The sequence below is a fragment of the Onychomys torridus genome, chromosome 3 (genome assembly GCF_903995425.1).
Source record: "Onychomys torridus chromosome 3, mOncTor1.1, whole genome shotgun sequence".
Taxonomy (NCBI): Eukaryota; Metazoa; Chordata; class Mammalia; order Rodentia; family Cricetidae; genus Onychomys; species Onychomys torridus.
Genome location: NC_050445.1, coordinates 110,391,415 through 110,413,635, shown reverse-complemented (window position 1 = coordinate 110,413,635; position 22,221 = coordinate 110,391,415). Strand labels below are relative to the sequence as shown.

The 22,221-nt window shown below is 48.0% G+C and overlaps 1 protein-coding gene across 2 annotated transcripts in view; it reads right to left on the bottom strand.

Annotated features, from left to right (window-relative positions):
* The window catches only part of Eefsec (eukaryotic elongation factor, selenocysteine-tRNA specific), a 213,437-nt gene that overhangs the window by 92,096 nt on the left and 99,120 nt on the right, over nucleotides 1-22,221 (bottom strand). For both annotated transcript variants that reach the window (XM_036182168.1, XM_036182170.1), the window contains exon 4: nucleotides 19,929-20,093. In XM_036182168.1, the coding sequence (XP_036038061.1) occupies nucleotides 19,929-20,093 (165 nt within the window). The remainder of the gene's footprint in view (nucleotides 1-19,928; nucleotides 20,094-22,221) is intronic.

The window sequence follows — 22,221 nt, the reverse complement described above, 5'->3', positions numbered from 1 at the left end:
TGCTGACCAGCCCAGAATGGCAGGAAAGGCAAGAGACAACAGCCACAACTACCTTCACCCCCACCCAGCAGATTCCAATTTCAGAGGACCAGAAAGAAGGCTTTTGATTCGTTATCATTTAAAAACCTTTTCCATTCTTTCTACTATACTATTAGTTGTTCTCACTTTCCTGTTTTTAAAGACCTTTTCTGTTTTTGGTTTTTAAATCATTCTTTCTACCTTTCTAATTTCATTAAGGTATTTTTCCTTAGTGTATAATTAGATTTATCTCTCACTCTTTTCTAATTCCTTTCCTTCTTTTTTTCTATTTTACCTTACCTTTTCTTTCTCTTTCACTGCCTATTCTACTTCATTTATTATCTTTTTACTGTATCTGCTTTTAACTCTAGTTCACAATATTGTTGCTATGTTCTTTTCTATGGCATTGGTGTGTCTGCCGGCTTACCTGACTCTAGCTGTATTTCTATATTTGAGTTGTTTGGGGGGTTGCAGTTTGTTTTCTCTTCCCTGGTATTAGAATTGAGCCCTCAAGAGAAGACTGATCACTAAGAAGATCCCCAAATGAAACCAGAAATGATACCCATCCCAACAGATGTGTGTATCACAACTTAGACACGTATGAAAAAGCAACAAACAAAACACAACTTCTCCAAATCTACAACTCCTTAAAAACCAAACTCAAAGAGAGCAAAATGGCCAGATACCAGGCAAAGAATTAAAAATTTGGGTTTTAAAATGACCACTGAGTTCAAAGAGGATTCAAATAGACAACAAATGGAGTAAAGAAGTCGATTCAAGATCTGAACCAGAAATTCAACTTGAGTAAGAAAAGGCTGGAGAGACAACTCAGCAGTTAAGAGTGCTTACTGCTCTTGCAGAGGGCCTGTGTCGGGTTCCCAGTACACACATGCAGGCAGCTCACAGCTGTAACTCTATTTCCAGTGGATCCAACACTTTCTTCTAGCCTCCTTGGGCTCTTACACACATGTGCTGATGAGGCATGCACATACAGACATGCACACATTAAAAAGAAAAATAAATTCAAAAACTTGGACAAGAAAGTCAGAGAGAACCTGAGACCAGACAAAAGTAGAAATCAATAAATAGAATCAAACTATTTTTAGGTGGAAATGGAAATGGAAAGCTTCACCAGTAGACTAACCAGGTGGAAGAGAAGATAGCAGCAACTGGAGATCAGGTTAAGGAGTGAGCACTCTGACAGCAAAACTGACAGAAAGAGCAGCCCTAAGCACAGCATCCAAGAGCACTGGGACACAGTGAACAGACTAAACCAGGGAGCTGAGGTGTGGACTAAAAACACAGACAGTGTTTTCAATAAAATTATAGCAGAAAATCCCTACATCTAGGGAAAGAAATGAACATGAGGCATTAAAAACCCCAACTAGACACGGCCAGAAAAGAACCCCGCATACCACTCTACAGGTAAATGCCATGACAACAAAAAGAACAGTAAAGGTGCAAGAGATATGCTTGAAAAGCAAGCAACAACAAAAATGGTGCCGGTACCACAGGAGAGAAAAGAAGACATAAATGAATGGTAATTAGCAAGCACATGGAGCCCCACACAGCAGGAAGACTTCTTGAACTAAGACTGCAAAGCAGCACAGATAAGCCTGGAAACCAGGGTGCTGGCTGGAGAGAACAGGCTCAGAGTAAGTAAAACATTACCACTTACATGGAGCTGTAAAACCCACAAAACAATTCCATGAATATTTATGACTACAAACCTATAGAAATATTTCTATCAAATTTCAGACAGAAGAGCATCTAATTCATAGAGCAAACTCAGGAGTTTATAGATACTATCTAGGTCTTTCCTGAGTACAATTAAAACTCTTTAAGTGTGTTGGTATAAAGCCTTTATGGACTATGTTCTACACATACTTGGGGATAGATTGAAAAGGGTGGGTGAGAAGCTGAGTACCAAGTGCCTTGAGGCTGATGGGTGCTGGCTCCAGGGCTGACAAGAAGCAGACTGAATGTGTGCTCTAGGGAAGCTGGGTCACTGTCCACAGTGGCAGCATAAGGAGGAAAAATAGGTTAAACCTCAGAAAAGGTTGCAGATTGGGAAGGAGAAAGCTATCTGATCTCAGTCCATCCTATGGTACCACAATAACAATGATGCAGGCATTAAGGGCATGGCAGAGGCAGGCCCTGGCTTTCCTTTACTCCTATTGTCCTTTACAGGCTTCCCACCTCTGCCGAGTCATCACATGCTACCCTCTCGTCATCAGGAATCCTGTGTCCCAGTGGAAGGCTTGATAGCAGAATGCTGTCCCTAGCACACTTAAGGCCCTAGGTTCTCTTCAGTGCCACATACTCAAAAGGGGCAAGATGGTACATCTTACATTATAGGTGTGGTGGTGCATGTATGTAATCCCACCATTTAGGAGGCCATGATGGGAGGGTCACAAGTTCATTAAGTGTCACAAAGGCCAGTGGCATCCTAACTAGCTCTCTCATCCTCACTTGAACTACTAGCAGCTTTAACCTGGATGGCACAGCACCACACATCCACAATGGGTCTCCAATCAGCTATCCACAAGGCCAGGGACCCTGATTCTACTTCCCTCGGTCCTTCCCTTGTTTATGCTCTCTAAGCCCAGAGACCACAAAAACCCTCTGTTCACACTATACCTAGTGGCCTGCATAGGACCAGAGCCTCTTCCCCCTGAACAGCCCACCAAACCCCTCCAAGACCAGTTGGCATGGAGCCACTTAGTAAATTTCCATAATACCTATCCCTATAATAACACCAGATGCATCAAAATGAGCTGAGTCATCAAGTAAAGGTAGAATTATATGCAGAACTCTAGGAAGAACTGTGAAGGTCATGGAAACAAGAAGTAGAAAGTACATTTTAGAACAAGTCCAAGCTCAGATGAAACATGGTTAGTTTTGTGCTTTCACAGTTAGCTCTGTGACAACATGAGCTGTTTACTGGAGAAGAAAGATGTCCAGTAATGCTTGGGGGTGGGGAGTACCCCAAAGCACTATCACAGGACGGGGCAGCAGTCTGTATGTGGTATATGGCTGCTGTGGAGCTACTGGGGAAAAACTGGCCCATGGCACCTGCTTTGGCAGGACAAGGTCAGTGGTAGATACTCTTTAGTAAGGTGCGTAGCGATTAAGCTTATCTTATCTTGAAAGATCTGAAGAAAATGCTAGAATGCCTCTTCCTCCTATTTATGGGGAAAGCTGAAGTGTCCCTGTATTTCCCACTGTGGTACCTTCATTGGTCTAAGACTGCAAATGGATGATATGGAAGGGATGAGTGAAGCTGCATCAGAAATGTCAGCAGGCATGAGGGCCCTGGCTCTGCCAAGCTGCTGACCACTTATGTGAGCCAGAGGATCAGGCCCCAGCCCTGAACCTCAGCAGTCAGTGTTAGACAGCAGGCAAGTGAGCCCTGCTGTGGCACAGCACTGCCAGGGAGGAAGGAGGGTAACCCTGAGCAGGCCAGCCTGAAGCTGCACCTCATTACACTGGAAGCAGCTGCTGTGTTGGAGTCAAACGCAGTAGAAGCAGGACATGAAGGAGAGACATCTCTGTTGGGCCATTGGGCTCACAGCAGATATGCCTTCAGTTAGAGAAGCAAATGAACTCTTTGGTTCCTCCCACAAGTACCTGAATACAAGCAACAGACTTCAGCTCTGGACTCTGTTTCCTTCCCAGTGAAACTCAGAGCCAAACTGGTGCACTTGCCTCCCTGCAAGGCTGGCCTGGAATTGAAGAGGTCAAGCCTACCCACATAACCCCTCTGTAATCAGCATGCCTCCAGGTGCCACAGGGCCGCACGGGACAGCAAGATACAAATGAGTGTGTTTCAGAATGGGCTCCTCTGAGCAGTTTGTATGCAGCCCAGTCCATGGTGTGTGTGGAGGTGTTCAGAAGAAACCCACTACAAGTCTTCCAGCAGAAAGCACCCAGCTGTGTTCCAAAGAAAGGGCTGCTGCCTCAAAAAGGAGGCCCAGCCACAGGGCCTGGCAGTCCCATTCTTTCCCTCTGACCTACACATCTGCTCAGCCCTGGTCCAACACAGAATTTGCACAGCAGCCTGAGAATGAGGAAGCCCAGTCACAGAGAAGGAAGCTTATGTCTAGAGTAGTGAGGCCTTTATACAGCCACATCAGAACCACTTAGCCCCTGAAACCCATCAACCCATCTTAAAAGGTCCTTTCCCTAGCTTCCACTGACATTCAGCCCACACTAGTACCTATAGGGTATCTTTAAGCTACAAATCTTCTATGGAGAAGTCTCCCTGGAGCCCACTCTCAAGTCACTTACATTCAGGGGCTCTGGCTGACTCCCACATATCCTGCGTGTGTGTATGTGCGCGTGCCCTGGCAAGCAGCTCCAGTGCGTGTCAACATGTGGGTCTGCTTTCAATTGTGCTGGAACAATCCTACCTGATAAACAAAAACAGATCCAAAATAACCTTTGGCAAGAAGCATGTTTTTATAGAAGGAGAAGGTCCGAGTGAACTGGCAGGAGCAGAGCTTAGGCAAACAAGCATGGTGCAGCCAAGCACCAGCGGCACATCAAAAGCTTCACAGGGCTCCCTACAGACTTTGGCCATGGCCACAGAGAGGAGGCCCAAGCAACCTACTCCTGGCCTTCACAGACTGACCACCTGCTTCCCACTACTGGCCCCTGACACTTCATCTGGGCCACAGGTCAGGTATTGAGCTGGAGCCTGAAGGTTAGAGCTCTGTTCACAGCAAGAGGGGGCAAAGGCTCCTTCAAAATTCTCCTCTGCTAGATACTACCATGTAAGGTCTTGAAGTTCTCAAGGCATGTTCAGCAGCCTGGGTGTCTCCTGATAGAAAGAGGTTTGGCTGGGAGTCACCATGACTCAATGGAACTCAGCAACTTATCACACATCCCTGAGTTACCAAGCTGCCAACCCCAGTCCCATGACCCACCCCAGAGCACAAAGCCTAGTGTAGGCCACAAGGTACTCAATTGCCTGCCCCAGAGCATACTGCCCTGCCCTTGGAACACAGCTTTAGCAAGTTCCTGAGAGCTCCAGAGCAAGGGTTCTATAGCACTGACCAGAAGGAGGGCTCCTCATTGTCGGGTCCTTCAGGAAGATATAACTGAACCGTCTCAAGCACTGCTCTTCAACATGGCATTCCACAGCAAAGTTCTCCTGGAGCCTCATGTGCCAGGTACAAGTCCCTTTCTTACTAAGGTTTTAGACTCTCCAAGAGGCAGATCTTTGTACATTCACATCTTCATCTGCAGTGCCACCCCAGCCCCTCCGCTACATGCAGTTTCTGGGAAAATACTGCTTGAACTGGTAGCTAGAAGTGGCCACTCTATACCACAGTCTAAGCTAAGACTAAGGGTGACCATGGGGGTCTGCAGAGCCCAAAGCTAAGAACTGCCAAGAACTGTTGTAGGCGAGGTCCTGCCTAGGAACTACACAGCAGCTGGAGGGACCAAGTGTGACAGCGTCAAGAGTGCTTTAAACCATGTAATAATCACTTACAGGAGCTACGGAGGCTATATGCAGGGTACATGCGCACTGCAGCCAGATCTGCATGTAAAATATGGGATTTGACTTCTTACAGTCTGGATTTTTCCTTGCCTGTTAAAGGACAGTAAGTGCCTGGTTTTGGTGCCTTAGGAAGAGCATGGAGACTTTTGGTAAATAGGAGTTTATCACTGTCATAGCAGAGGCCAGTAGTACTAAAGTGTTACATTTACAGAGCCTTGCTAGAGAAGATGGCAGCCACCCCCTGAGAGAAGGACAGAAGCATCTACGTATGTGCGCAGGAGGTCACAGGCCACAGGAGACGCACCAAACAACAGGCCCTGTGTGTTTCTCTGAGAAAGGTACACAGGGAAAGAGCCAAAGGCTGGGAGCTACAAGCAAAAGCAGCTGGAGGGGGAGCAAGGAGCCATGCTCATCACCACGGAGCAAGGCGGCACTTGTAGAGTCAGCCTAGCACAGTGACCAGAGACAGGGCTACTTCACGGTAAGCTTCAGCTGTGCTGAGCACCAAGTGGGTCGGGCAGCCTGCAGACAGCACACAAAGGCACTGGGTGGCCATGGGCCCACCAGAACAGGGGAGGTCCCCCCAGAGGCCTCCCCAGCAGAGAACGTCTTTCCAGGGCCTTAGCTGGGCGAAGGGACAAAGGGGAGATGATGGAGACATGGAGAGTAGAACAAAAGTCCCTCTTTCTCTGGCTCTTTATGTTTTTTCTTTCATAAAAGCCCCATGAGAACCAGATGAATGCTGGCTTGTTGTAAAGAGTTAAACACCAATTACACAGACTAAAACATGAAAGCTCTTTGAGCTCCCTAAATTCCAGTCTCTCACTCCCCCAAGATAGCCTCTGCTCGCACTGTACCGTCTCCTCCAGACCTTTTCTGACGCATTTGTACAAACGAGTGCACGTGTAAATGGGGCCAAGTTTCATGCCGTTCTGGAACCTGCTCCTGCACTGGCCTTGCATTTATTCCAGCTCTTCAGACCCTTTACTGCAGCCCTTCAGCAGCTCTGAAGAGTCCCCATCTATCACCTGACTGTGCAACGGGCTTTGCATCTGCTGACTGCTATCTACTACACTCTAGGAACAGCCGAAGAAGGGGTGGCCAGCCTCCCCAGGAGGGTTGTTGGGTGGAAGTACCTGCTCTAGACCTATGGCTGCCCACCATGGTTTTCCCCAACCCCAGCTAAGCTGACTCCCAGAATGCTGGAGGGACTTTGGGCTACCACAGTTGGGAGGAGAAACAGTGCTGGTACCAGTGGGTAGGAGCTAAGGTTGCTGCTAAACTTTCTACTGCCTATGGCTGAGGACAGAAAGGGTCACATGCTGCAGTGGAAAAGCCTGCTTTTGGCTCAGCACCTGAAGGGTTAAGCAGCCTTGCTGCCCAGGCTGCCTGCCTGCCCTCCCGCCTGCCTGCCTGCCTGCCTGCAAGGACTGCATTAAGCAGGCCAGGAGATGGGCCCTGTTGCCTGCCCGCGGCCGTATGGTTTGCATTAGCAGTGCTCTGCTTGGCAATGTTCCCTCTGGCAGCCTGCCTTCCCTCCCTGCCCCTCCATTCTCCGCCCCGGCTCAAAAGAAAATACTAGGATCCACATATAAAACCAGCGCACTCCCCTCCTGTCTCTTACCCCAGTCTTGAATCAAACAAGCTTTTAAACTCCTGACCTTCCGCCCAGGCACCCCGGTTTGTTTCACAGCAGCAGCAGAGGAGGAGGAGGAGGCAGCAGGAGGCTGAGACACAGGGGACTGCCCTTTCCATTACCTGGCCCTAGCAGGCAAGGGTTGCCTCTCTCAGGGGTCCCCAGAAGCACCCCCTCACCTTTCAGAATGGGGATAGCTCCTGAGGCAAGAACAAGAAGTGACTGGGAACCAGAGATGTCAGAAGCAGCCCTCATAGATCCTCTATGGCCATGTTTTTTTAAACTTTCCTGATCATTCCATGCTAGAGGACTTGAATGCAAGGTTTAGATCCACTGACAGATACAAAATTACCCCAAACTTTGAGATGCAAACTTGTCTGTTAGTTTGCATCCTAGAACTCACCAAGTGGGGGCCCCCAATTGCCTACACTTTGTTGAAATCTAAGTCACAGCCCTGGCTATAAGCCCCACTTATTCCCAGACCTTTGGGGATCTCATTCTTAGCAAGGGTACTGTTACCCAACAGTACCTCAGGCCAGAGGTCTGGGGTCACCTATAGCCTGTCTCTCCCTCATCATTCCTAAGCTCTGACCTTCACCAAGCCAGGGTAAGGCCACCTCCTCAATACTTTCAAGGCTCACTGTCCCATGACCCCAGCACCTTGAGCTCCTCTCAGCACGAGGCCCTGGAGGCCCTGGAGGCCCTGGAGGCCCTGGAGGCCCTGGAGGCCCTGGAGGCCTAGCTCAGCAGCTCAGCCTCCTCTCAGAAGCCTGTTCCCTCAGACTTCAGATGCCTGCTCCACCCTGAAGGCTTCTATGTATATGTGCCAGGCAGTGAGGACAGCAGACAGTGAGGTTAGTGGGTACCAGTGTAGCACAGGCCAGGTTGGTCCTAATCTCCGTTTCCATATTTGATGTCTTCACAAATACCGTCGTGAATAGCCAATCCAGGAAGAGGCTGTGCCACAACTGTGTGCTGAAGTTCAGGGACCCACAAGGCAGGCCCAGACTCTTGGGTGACCCTTGCCCAGAGCCCGTTCATTTAAATATTCTGAAAAAGACAAAAGTCCTCAAACTCTGAATGGACAGAATTTAGTTTTTAAAGGAATATGTTATAATGGAATATTTTTCACTAAAACTTCAAACGAAAGCAGGCAAGTCTCTACTTTAATAAGGCATCTCATTTGCCTGCTCCCTGTGATTATTACAAGTCAAAGCCTGTGAATAATTACAGCAGTGTTTACAGTGCTTTTATTGTTGTTTTATTTTTATTCTTAAAGAAAGAATGTAAGTATTCTGTTGAATGGTGCATTGACTTTACACACACTCAGGAAACACTCAACTTTCCTTTAAAGAGAAAACAAAAACAAAGGTCACAGCTGAGCCCAAGAGTAAAACCAGGTAGGAGGGACTGAACCCAGGCTGCAGGTGTAGCCAGGGGGCTGTGCTGGAGGGCCAGCAGCTCCCTTCCAGCTGGATCCCCAAGGTGAAGTAAAGGTGTGCTAGCATAGTATTTTCTGGGTCACAGAACCCTGCCTGGTTAAGCCAAGCCTCTTCCCAGGGATCACTGAGTGGTTGGATCCCTTGAATCATGGAAGACTTCTAGCCTATTCACAAAGACAGCTCTCCTGCCCACTGTCCCGAATAGCCAACCCAGGAAGAGACTGTGCCACAGCTGTGTGCTGACAGTTCAGGGACCCACAAGGCAGGCTCAGATTCACTGTCCACTATCACTTCAATAAGTCACTCAGTCCCCTGCACCAGAGAAGTAACTTCTAAGAACAGCTGTGACTTGGCATGGCTCCTGCACACAACAAGTGCTCACAATGTGCTGAATGAACACTGTGGACGCTGAATAAAATCATTCCTTCCTTTTCCTGTTCACCACAGGCCTGCATAGCAAACATAGTTACTGACTCTTCCTCTGTGCAGACAGGGGTTAAAGTTAAGCCGTTAGGCTGCACAGACACAATGCAGGCACAGGTACCAGGTTAGACCCACTTCAGAGCCCAGTTCTCTTAAACCACTTGCTAAGAATCTCCTTAGACCAGTGGCTCTCAACCTTCCTAACGCTTCCATACTTTAATACAGCTCCTCGTTTTGTAATGACTCCCAACCATAAGATTATTTTGTTGCTACTTCTTAAGTGTCATTTTGCTACTGTTATGAGTTATAATGTAAGTAACTGTGCTCTCTCGTGTCTTAGTCAAACTCTGTGAAAGGGTTGGTCAACCCAATGGGTTATGACCCACAGTTGAGAACTGCTACCTTCTCAGTCCTCTCACTATTGGAGACATCCATTCCTTGACTCCTGCTGACTGGAACTCAGGCAAATGTGATGAGACTGAGTTTTTACAAGCACAGACTCGGCTGTTTCTACATGCAAAAAGTGTTGCCTAGCCCTTGCTGGGCCTCACATTTCAATACCGGGAAAGGACAAGAGTGACGACATCCCTGTTTCGGGGATTTACTCTACATACACAGGGTAGGAGGTATTCCTGGAGGGCAGGCGGGTCCTGGGGAGCTGGAGCAACAAGTTCATGCAATGGTCACAGGCTTTCTGTGACAAAGGGAGCCTAGGAGAAGCAGAAGGGCTCAAAAGCCAGAGACTACATGGGGCCTAGAACAGCTCTCTAGAGCCTACTTCCTGACTAGGACCCCCGAAGCCTTCTCCACTGGCCTTCCAGGTATCCCCTTCCTGTTTCTGCTCTTTGAGAGTCATAATCTACCAAGCAGCTCAGCTCCTAGCCTGGGGCTAAGAGAGCCTCACATGTCCATCAGCTACTTTAGGTACCACTCACCTGTGGGCACAACCACTCCTGATGCTAGGCAGAGTGCTATGCCCTCATCCTGGTTCGGCAATAATGTATACATCTGAGGGGCAAGACTGGTTTCCCCCCTGAAGTGATAAGGGACACTTGCATCCACTGCAGTCTCCACAGGACTAATGTACTCAGTGGTTCACCCCCAACATGAGATGTGGCAGTGACATCTGGGGAGGGCAGCACTGGCTTCACAGAGGCAACCAGACTAATTACTTGGAGCACACCAGGCCACACTGCTCACTGAAGCCAGAACTTGCTTCCACTACAGAAAGGCGACTGGGGCCCAGACTGACCAGATACTGCTAGGTACCACACAGCATCATGCCTGCATTGGGCATAGCCTAGCACTAGGTGGCTGCTAGCCAACTCAGCATTGCTGCACCAAGGCTATGTCCACCTGGTCCTCAACCCCTGGCTGTCACTCACTTCCTAAGAGAGAACCTATTTTAGGTGCCAAATTGTCATCCTGCCAGCTCTCAGGTTACTGGCAGCTCACATTTTCGTTGGTGACACATGTCATATGCCATGGCTGAAGGAGGGCATGGTGGCCCCAAGGCTGTGGTGGAAAGGTTGTGGTGAGCCCTTATCCATCATGGCCTAGCCTGAATCAGAGCTTTCCTGGCCACCTTCCCTACCATGGGAAGGAAACAAGGATGAAGAGGACAGGTGCCTTCAGGCCCATCTGGATGCTGTCCTCATGAGAAAGGTAACCTTTCTGCAGAGGGATGATTCGCCTGTGGCCCAACAATGGGACACATACTTGGGACCTGGATGCTGTGTTCTGGCAGGGCACCATGCCCAGCTACACCAGCACAGTCCTCCATGTTATTCTGATCAGATCACTCTCCTGACCTAGAAACAACTGACTCAGTCTCACTCCAAGCCTGTACAGGACAGGGTCCTTGCCTTGTGGTAGGACATACAGATGCAATGGCCACTCGGCAAGTCTGTGAGGCTGCCCAGGCTGGTACTCTACAACAGGCAGTTCCCGTAAGGGAAATCCACTTGAAGTGACCAGACTCTCCTGATTTACAGGTATCCACTGGGTGGGAAGCCCTACTAAGTGCAGGGGATGGCAGAAGTCAGAGCATCCTGTGGTATCAATGATAACATCACCGGCTTAACCTAGTCATTGAGGTGCATGCATGGGACCTGCATTATAGTTTTTGTCAACTTGATACAAACCTATACTTGAGAAGAGGGAACCTCAAATGAGGAATCACCTCCATCAGACTGGTGTGTGACATGTTTGTGAGCATTTTCTTGATTGCTGATTGATGTGGGAAGGCCTATCCCACTGTAGGTGGTGTCACTCTTGGGCAGGTAAGCCTACATTGTATAAAAACAAACAAACAAAGAAAAGAGGTGGCACATAAGCCAGGGGAAGCAAGCCAGTAAGCAGTGTTTCTCCAAGGTTTCTGCTTCAAGCTCCTACTGTGGCTTCCTCTGAAGATGGACAGTAACTTGTAAGCCAAATAATCCTCTCTCCCTCAAGTTGCTTTTGGTCATTGTTTTCTAACAGCAACAGAAAAGTAATCCTCACACTCTTATCTGAGGATGGTGACATGTTCTCCCCACTTTACACCAGACAGGGGAAGTACCTGTTCACGTCGGAAGTATAAGCCAGGAGCATGGCTCTGCAAACTCTGACCCCTCTTACACACTGCCCCTCAGGAGAAAGAGTAGGAGAAGGTGTGAACTCAGACTGTAAGTGAGCAGGGGATAGACAGACCTGCACCTAGACTGGGCTCTCACTGGCAGGCAGCCATCAGGTAGGGCAGTATCTCCTTCGGCAGGTTGGTTTTATCTGTGGTCTCAGACCTATAAGTCCATATATATTTTGGAAGACTAGCAACAATGGGACCCAATGGGATTCTCGAGCCCACAGGGTTGGACATAACTAGCCCTTATGGGCAGTTCTGTGAATGGGCTGTCCCCTCCCAAGATACTCAGGTTGTAGCTGCCACATTTCCCACACTGGGACATTGGCCCAGATGTAGCTCTCCTAGCACAGAACCATGTACACTCAACCCTTGAGGGAACAGGGTAGACTCACAGTTATAGGGCCAAGCCCTTCACAGCCCAAGAAAAGAGTAATAACTATAGGTGGCCCCAAGACTTCTAGCTGGCTCTTGAAGTTGAAGCAAGCTCCAGCGGAATTTCCTCCCTATTGGGAGCTCCTGCAGACTAAAGAGCATACATCTTGCCAGAGCATGCATGGAGGTCCCTGATGACCGGCCTTGAGAAGACTTCAGCACCCATGTCTGTTTCGTCTTGTGCAAAAGATAGAACAAGGACTGGTGGGAGTTTCAGGACAATGCCGCGGTCCTCAGATTGCTGATAATGGCCACTGGGGATCTATGGGGCTTTGGAGAACAGCCTGGTGCCCAGGAAGCAATTTAAATAACTCTATCCTCTCTGGGCTTTCTCCTTGCATCAGGACAAATCCCAGCTCCATTTCTGAATCCACTGCCTCTAAAAGTCACCAAACATAAGCTGAGAACATGAGACCCCAATTAGACAATCCTCACAAAGTTCTTAATTTACCCACAGCATCTGAGCAGTCAGGCCTCTCTAGAAGCACTATGGGCCTCAGCACTGTACCTGAGGGTAGGCTGTCAGAACATAAAAACTGTGCCCAGAGGAAGGGAGACCTACCTACTACAGCACTGGAGGGATGTGGGCTCCATGGAGGTGCATCTTGGGTCCAGTGTGTGAAGCTACAGCTGACACTGAGGCTGACATGGTATGATAGTTATTGGGATAGAGGGGTGAGAAAGCCTTCAGGATTTCCACAGGAACAAAAATGGCAGAAAATGCAGAATGCAACTTCTGATGACAGCAGAGAACCATCCTCCCTGCCACTTGCCTGCTGAGATTAATCTCCCGCCTTCACCTATCACTGTCCATCCTCAGCCAAGCCCTGCTAAGACCACAGGATATTACCACAAACGTGATTCACATCCTTAAGACAGAAGGCAAAGTCTAATGAGCCAGCATGTCCTGGACTGTTCGCTGTATAAAGCTCAGATGAACACTGAGCTGCGATTCTCTAAGGACCAAGCAAAAAGGATTATAGGGTGGGGGAGAAGGGAAGACAAGATTCAGGGTTCTATGTGAAGCTGATGGCAGAGACCGAGACAATAACACTGACAGAGACAGCTAGCCCTACTCACAAGCCCTTTTGAAGGCATACTGTGTAGACTGTCAAGTCACGGTGGACTAACCAAGAAGGAAACAATGGCTCTGTGGTGTGATGTAACTGTCCTATGGAATGTAGGGAAAGCCTCAAATACAGTCCATATATGTCCAAAGCCTGATCTGCAAAGCAGGTCGCCACCTCCCACTTTCCTGCCCAGCAGCTAATCAACTTTCTATCACCAGATCCCAGCCTCCTGGAGGACTCCCCAAAAGCCCTGCAGCTCTAGGGTGCTCATGTACTGCAGCCCTCCAGTCAGAATATCTAACTCATCTCAGCCACAGTGATGGGCTTGGGCTTACACTCCTGACAGCTAAAGAAAAGACTCCGCTCCTGCCACTTGGGATGCTTCTGGCTGAGAGCAGATGTCCTGGCCTGAAGGATTGAGATGCGGCTCTCACAAAACCTAGTTCTGAGGTAGGTGGTTCCCAGAAGCCTACAGGGCTCAGTCTCTACTTCTAGGCTCCTCTTCTTGCCTCTTCCCTCTTTCTTGTGTCTCTCTAGGGCTGGCAGCTGATGGCATTTATAACCTTCCATGTCCAGGCATTACCTCCTTCCTCTCCAATGTCCAAAGGAGCAGAAAGGCTGGCTTTCCTGGCTTAGCTTCCCAAGTCCCAAGACTTCACTTCAACTTTCTCTCACTGACAGGGGAAGAGAACCCTAGCCCATCAGACTGGCCCACTGGGATAGAGTAGTATTAGGGATTAACCACAGGAGTATGACATCTCAGGTCTGAAGGGGAAAAGTAGAAAGGTGGATTACAGCACGGAGAATAGGCCTCATACCCTAGAACTGATCTACATCTGCAGAATGGCTTTCCTGAGCCTGTGACAAGACTGACCCAGTTTCTACCTCACTCAAGGCTACTACACCAAGAGCAGCAGGTGATCCTGAGAGGCTCTAGAATGACTCTGAGGCTAAAGTCTCAGGGAAGCTGACAATCTGCCATGCCATGAGAGTACTGCAGACTTTACATCGGCAACCATGGGTCTAGATAGCTGAACAGGTCAAAGACCTGGACACAGGCAGTTTTCTGTCTAAGGTTGTTCTGTCAATGCTAGGTGGAGTAAAAAAAGTAGAGCAGGAGGCAGGGGGAGGTGAAGGAGAGGTAGCAGAGGCCTCCATGGGTCAACCATGGGCACAGTCAGAGCTGATCTGCTCAAAGGGGAGCCCCATAGTTCTCCTGACTGTCCCAGTTTCTACCACTGGCCTTCTCCTGCTCTGCTGCTCCACTAGAGTGAGCAAGGGCCTCCAAGCCCATGTATCTGGCACCCCCAGACACACACAGACCTGGAGAACAGACTCCCCAAGTCTTCACTGACAAAACTAACCTACAAAAGCATCAAATTCAGCCTTCCAGCATGGCTCTTCTAAAGCAAAAAGCAGTTAGCTATGAAGCCAGGATATAACTTCTAGATGGCAATCAGGGAAAGAAGGAGTTGCTTCCTAGACCAGGGCCTGGCCTGGCCGAATAAGGCAGCTGTTTAGCCCTAGACATATGATGAGTTGCTCCTCCCAAACAAGACCACATGGTGACTCCAGGCTACATCTCTACTTCTGCTTACTCACTTGAAGCATCAGGACACTGCCTCAAAGAGGAGACACAGCCCCAGAAGAAGCTAAATGTGGCCTCCAAGGGCACACACTGTCCAATACCAATCAAATGCCAACTGAAAACCATCTCAATTATCTGCTCTAGGGACTTTTTCTCCTATTAACCACATATTTTGTAGGGTCCATTCTGGGTCTAGTCCTGAGAACAGATGGACAGCTAGGAAGTCAGCATCATAGAAACAAAAACTCAGAGACATGCCGGGAGGTAGTGGCACACGCCTATAATCCCAGCACTCGGGAGGCAGAGGCAGGTGGATCTTTGTGAGTTCAAGGCTAGCCTGGGCTACCAAGCAAGATCCAGGGAAGGTGCAAAGCTACACAGAGAAACCCTGTCTCGAAAAACAAAACAAAACAACAACAACAACAAAAACTCAGAGACAAATGTCATAGCATGCTGAGTGCCAGGTTGAATGCTCACAGGCCCAGGTCAGGGGAGCAGCTCTCCAAAGGGGAAGAGATCTGCAGAGTTTTAAGAGTGCAAAGGACCTCAGGGACTGTTAGCAGAGTACACCAAAGCTAATCTAAGAAAGGTAGACAGAACCAGGCTTGGTGGTACAAGCCTTTAATCTCAGTGCTTGGAAGGCAGAAGTAGGCAGATCTCTGTGTTCAAAGATAGCATTGTCTATATAGTGAGTTCCAGGGCTACATAATGAGAACCTGTCTCAATTTTTTTTTAATTAAAAAAAATAGTAGTAGAAGGAAGTAGAGGTCTGTGGAAGTGAAGGAAATTATTCTTCCCAGATGTTATAACCTTGTGACCAATTTCTAAGAGTGACCAATTTCTAAGAGCCAAGGCAAAGGTAAAAGCAACAATGCCTGTAGTGTGTAAAGTTTTCTGTGGTGGTATTGTGTTCCCCGAAATATTGTGTGTTCCCCGAAATAAACTTATCTGGGGTCAGAGAGCAGGACGGCCACAAGATTAAACATAAGGATAGGCAGTGGTAGCACATGCCTTTAATCCTAGCATTTCAGAGACAGAAATACCTCTGGATCTCTGAGTTCAAGGCCACATTACAAACAGCCAGGCATGGTGACACACCCTTTACTCCCAGAAACCCAGCCTTTAATCCCAAGGAGTGGGGGCAGAAAGAGAAAGATTATATAAAGTGTGAAGACCAGAAACATTTTGTTTAGTTAAGCATTTGGCTGGTTTAGCATTCAGGCTTTGGAGCAGCACAGTTCAGCTGAGATCCATGTGGGTGAGGACTCAGAAGCTTCCAGCCTGAGGAAACAGGATCACCTGAGGAACTAGCAAGGTGAGAAAGCCGTGGCTTGTTCTGTGTCTCTCACCTTCCAGCAGTCACCCCTATAACTGGCCTCAGGTTTGAGTTAATTAATAAGAACTTTTAAGATTCCAACTACAGTTTTCCTATTCTTCTCTGGGGCTAAATAAGTCTGAACATGACAACTTGAAGGAATAAGTTATTAAATTCTGACTCGCTACACGTTTCATAAACTAAGTATCTAAATATGCTACTAATGTATCTTCTCACCATATCCCAGCAATGGCTGAGCTGTCTGCAAAGCACATCTCATTTCAGCAAGTCCTTCAGCAGTTCTTAGAGACAAGTGACTTTAAAGCCAGGCCACACCACATTTATCTCTCTGAATCCACAACCAGAGTTCCATATGTGACACCAAAAGGTGACAAAGAGCCAAAAATGCCAACTCAGACATTGCTACTCCTAGAGCAGAAGCCTTGCCAAGCACTACCCCAATCCTCCTGAATCCTTTGCCCCACAGCCCTGGCCAGAGGCAAGCACACAGCCTGTCAGCACTAAATTGGTATAGCACAGAGAGGCTGAGCAATTTGCCTGGGCCCAAAGAGCTGGAAAATGCCAGGTGTGTTCTGAAGGCCCAGCATGTTCTTTCCCATGTCTGAGGCTCTGACAGTTTCTGGTATTACAATCCAGTAGCCAATCAGTAACAGGAATATGACTTGCCTACAATCCCCAGATAAAATCTTACCAGAGGGATCCCCCAACCTATAGACCCAAGACAGCCAGAAAGCTGTGACTCTCAGGATGTTTGCTGTTTAAACCTTTCTGGGATCTAAATGAGATTCCCCTCCCCTTCGTTTACTCCTTGTTCCCCAACATTTCCTCACTCAGCTAATCAGCCCCAGCTGGGAATGGACATGGCAGCAGAAACAGGCCAAGGTATGGCCAGGGGAATGCACTGTTTATTTGGAATGGCTGTGTCCTGCTCCAAGGGAGTTCACGCGGTCAGATGTGTCCACATCCATTAGTGAAATCTGACAAGGATGGCACTGTGCTTTGGAAAAAGGCCACAGTTTATGATGCCTTCGTGCTTGACAGGCTTGACATGCACTGGCCACCAATCACAGCCAGTGGAGGGGTGAGAGGTCAAGAGACCGGGACTCGGGCTTTAAGGTGAGCTTCTGTGCACTTGTAGCCTATGAGGACCTCTGCAGAAAATGCCAGCATGCTTCTGGGCACATGACAGGCCTTACCTAGGGGCAGGACACCAACAGTACCATCCCAGGTACACTTCTTTGGCTCTGTGCTCAGAGTTGTTACAGTTTCTTTACTCAATATATATGTTTTTAAAAAATAGCATGCATTTGTAAGCTAAAGAATGACTATCATTTCCTGTGTGTAGTATCCTAGCTCAAGAGCTTTTTTTTCTTCCCATTTTGTCAGGTCTCTGCCCCTTCCTGTCCAGAAATATTGCTAGTGTAACAGTCTCTGACATGCAGGGTGTGCCATGTACACATAGGGATCTGTGCCACTGAACAGGAGGGGTCCCACATATCCTTCCTCAACAAGTCCACTTCCATCCCAGCTTCTTCTGAGATGTTTGACAGGGTCCACTAGGCACACCTTAATGTTTTCAACAAAAGGATGCCCCACTGCAGCTGGGCTTTCTCAATGGCCATCTCCTGATTTCGTATCCTTGGCGGTCCAGACAGACCAAGAAGCCGTGGAATAACCACACCCTAACAGCTCTTCCTTCATTTGTCCCTTTCTCCCCACACCTCACTTTAAGTAGAAAAGAGAAGGCTGCATTTTCCAAACTGTGCTTGGAAATATTAGCTGACTATTCAAACATACCACTCACAAGTTCTGCTTTTCCTAACCGGTAAGATTACTGATAAATCATCTGGGAATACAGGTATACTACAGCAAGAGAAGAGCTGGACGTGCAGATGCTAAACATCTGTCACATGCCCAAGGGCACAGGTCAGGATGTGGATAGGCAAGTTCTACCTCAATGGGTAAAAAAGGGGGCCAGGAATTTCCGAGTATGCCCCCACTCACATGTCTGTGTGTCTACCCAGGATGAGGAACGTTGTTGGGTTTATCTTCTCTCCTAGCCCTTGGTCTCTATCCTGTAGCTGACTCTGCTATCAAAGCCTTCTCTACTCCCTTGAATGCCCAATGGAACCCTAGACCAAAGCTCACCACTAAGAGCCCTCCTGTCATACTTCTTTCCTATCTTTAGCTCCTCTCTTAAGCTGCCAATATGTCTTTGCCGAGGGTGGAATGAGCTAGTCAAGCTGGCCCTGCAGGTCTACCTTGCTGAACACAGGAACCGTTCAGAAATTTAGCATCAATTTACTTTATGTTCCAACTAAGAGTTAGCACACAGTCACAACTCTAGTCTTGTTTTTGTTAAATATACTTTAGTTTATTTTCATAATTTTATGCTTTATTTTATACAATCTGTACTTTTAATCCCTGGCTTAAAATGGCTTTGACTCATGTGATCTTCGCAAGAATATCTACATGGGGAGAAGAGGAGATCTTTTATCCATAGTTCTCCTCAGGAAAGCACAGGGCCTCGCTGCTCAGTTCTGACTGTATCATCCATGGAGTCCCTGGATTTACAAGAACTCAGGCTGCCCCTCCCCTTGCTTAGAGAATTCTTCCCTCTACCATGAACCAACTCTTCATGTGAGATACAACACTGTTCATCCCTGTCTCTAAAAAAATGTTCCTTCCCTGTGCCCAACCACACTGTTCTAAACCAGAGATGGCACAAGATACAGGAATAGGATGGTCCTTTCTTGCTCAGGACAAGGCTGAATTTTGGCCTGTTTGTTCAGTAACATGCTTACTTCATGTGTCAACATGGCTGAACTATGGTGCCGAGACATACGCTTAAACATTGGCAGAATATCCTACGAGGTCTTATGCTAGGCAAGCACTCCACCAATGAGCTCCCTCTCTAACTTTTTCTTTTAGAGACAGGACCATATTAAGTTCTCCAGCCTTGGCTTCTTTAGTAGCTGGGATTATAGGTGAGTGCCACTAGGCCCAATTAAGTAACACCTTCTGAATAAAGTCACTATCAAGGCCAACCAGGCCATGGTACCTGGAGAAGGAGGAGATGGGGAGACCCTAAGCTTTCACTCTCCCTAAGGATATTCAAAGGGTTTGCAGGGCATCTGCTGTGGTCCCCAAGAATGCAGAGTGATCTGTATTTCTGCTATCGTGAAAAACTGCGCACCAAAACTACAAGGGATTTAGCTCAGTGGTAGAGTGCTCACCTAGCAAGCGCAAGGCCCTGGGTTAGATCCCCAACTTCAAAAAAAAAAAAGATGAAAAAAAAAAAGATTCTTGTAGTTAAGAAAAAGGTGCCCAGAGCTCTAAAGCCAGGTTCAGTGACTTGCTTACACACACACACACACACACACACACACACACACACACACACACACACACACAATTTCAGCTAAGGCAGGAGAATCACAAATTTAAGGCCAGCCAGGGGTACAAAGGATAGAGATAGTTTTACCATGCTTGTTGCCAACATCCAGAAAGCTTAGACTTTCACCTGACACCCTAGTTTTTTGGCCATTTGCTCTTAAAACTCACCTCATCCCTGAAGACTCAGTGTCCTTATCTTGGGAACCTCTTATGTGGGCCCCCAGCACCCCACCCCCAGTCACTGTTGTGAGACTAGAGAAAACAGTAGTTCTGGAATCCAGGAAGGAAGCTACAAAGTCACAAGGGTTGAACAGTGTCTCGGAGCAGCAGGGGGCCTCACCCCTCAGGTAGAAGAGAAGACTTAGGAAAGGTCCAGCAGACTCTGCTGCCCTGAAGACCAAATGCCTGTCCTCTGTCCTGCTGCTACGGGGGACAAAGGAGACTCATGGCAGACTGACCTTGAGGGCAGGGATCTCCACACTGTCCCCGAGGCTGATAGCACCTGAGAGGATGGTTCCAGTCATCACGGTGCCCTGACCCTTGATGGAGAAGCAGTGGTCCACAGACATAAGGAATGGTCCTGAGGGGTCTCTTGCTGGGATGGAAATCTGGGACTTCAGGAGCTGGAAGAGAAGTGCTGTGTAACCACCTGCAGGTGTGGCAGCTATATCACTGGCATCCTCCAAGGCTATTTGGCAAGCTGGCTCAGATCAGAGGCCCAGTACTTCAGCTTAACTTAGGGAGAGGATGTGGATTGGTGAGGCCTCCAATACTGCAGTGGAAGCAGCTACTACAGGACATCTGACCTGTAGTCTCATGTATAGTCCCTGCCTGAGCTGTAGGCTCCAGTCTTCATCTAGGTTTCATGTGCCATACAGGCCTTGTCTGTCTGTTGCACCTCAATTCCAGGCAGAGGGCTCTCCTGTATGGCTCAGTCTCCACACCTGTCACTACAGACCACCCCCTGCTGTTAGCATCTGGCTGTCTATCCCCACATGGTCATGGAGGAGTAACAGAGATCTCCAGTAGCTGGTACCTTGCCTGAGGGAAAGGTGTGTGAATGAAGGACAAAGGGAGGGAAACTGAGGTGAGAGTAAGAGACTGGCTTCCAGGGGCAGCAGCCTAGGCCTGAGGTCCAAGGCCAAGGTCTGTGCATGTGCTATGGGGCTTTTCTGCCCTCTGCCAAGCCCTAACAAATGGAGATGTAAGCTAACTCAGCCCAGCGACTTCTGTGGTCTGTGCATCCTTCCTTCATGGCTGACTTTCCATATGCAACAGTACCAACTGGCCACTGCTCCTCAGGCCATTTGTGTGCTTGAGATGCAGCCAGAGCTAATCACTATTTTTTAAAAAAGAGCACAGAGGCCACACTGCTCTTTATATTTTCTACTTTCTGATTTCATGAGGGAGTAGTAATGTTGTCCAAGTATTCAGGTCAGGAGTAAATGTTCTGAAAGCATTGTCTCAAGATAACAATTCCTTTGGAAAAATAATGGAGAGACTCAGAACAGACTTGGTCTGAGATTTGCACAGAGGCTCATTCCTTAACGAACATCTTTCATAGTCACATTTTTCTGGATTTTGCTTGAGTTGTCTCAGGATCCCAGATTTGTGTTCTCTGGAACTGGTGGGGTAACAAGAGCCTCTCCCAGAAACCATTTGTTAAGTGTGAAAAATAGGCATGGCGGTGACATGGCAGTCACATGTGAACTTAGCTTTGGGGATACGGGGGCAGGTGACCCCAACAAACTCTGACCATTGGTCTGAGTCTGAGTTTCCACTAAGATAAGCAGGTAAATGATCTACGTTCTTTCTTCTGTTCCCTTACCTAGAGTAGGAAGTCCTGGCATTGTGTTACACACCCTCAAAGGTTCAGGATGGACGACAGAAAATTCCAGGCCAGCTGAGCTACTTAATGAGATGCTGCCCCAACAGAAAGGGGCACCAAGAGCAGAATTGCCCATATCAATTTATTTCATACAGTGGGGGTGTGGGGATGTGGTAGGTAGGGAGACTCAGCCCTGAAGGAGAGGCCTCCCAAGAGGAAGTAACTTCTCTAGGAGAAGCTGACATTCCATATTTGCCTATCATGGATGCTTGATGAGGGGGAAGAGGATACATGGCAGATGAGGCTTGTGTGATACCTGGGGCCAGGTGAGAAATCTTGGTAGCCTGCATCCCAGGCAAGGTCAGGACATAAGCTCAGGACCACAGATCACGTGTCTCAGGAGGGGATGTGCCCATAAACTTGCCATGAAGTAACTGGGGCAGGTCACCTCACTTTTCTGAATTCACTCTTCCCCAGCCTCCAGCTGCTGAAAATGCTGCAGACCCAGTATGTTAAGAATTTAAGTGTGGAGCCTAGTATGCCAAATCATGTCACTGCTGTAGTAAACATATCACCCCTAGTAACTCAATTAGCCTCATAGCATCTCTGTGACAGTGCCATTACCTTCCCTGTACTGCAACTTTGTTCACTGCATGAAGTGAATTGTCTGATACAGGCAATTCTTCTGTTGTTTGAGATAGGGTCTCACTAAGCATGCTGGCCTCAAACTTCCCATCTTCTAGCCTTAGCCTCTAAGGATGTGTGCGACCACACCTATGAATCACTTGAGTCTAGTCAGAGAGCAGTAGCAGGTCAACACCAGCACACAGTCTAACACAGAGCTCCTGCACCATGTCAGTGACTGAGCTCAGTGAAGTAACTATATTTCCTTCTCACGGCCTTCTTCCTTCTTCATATTTCTG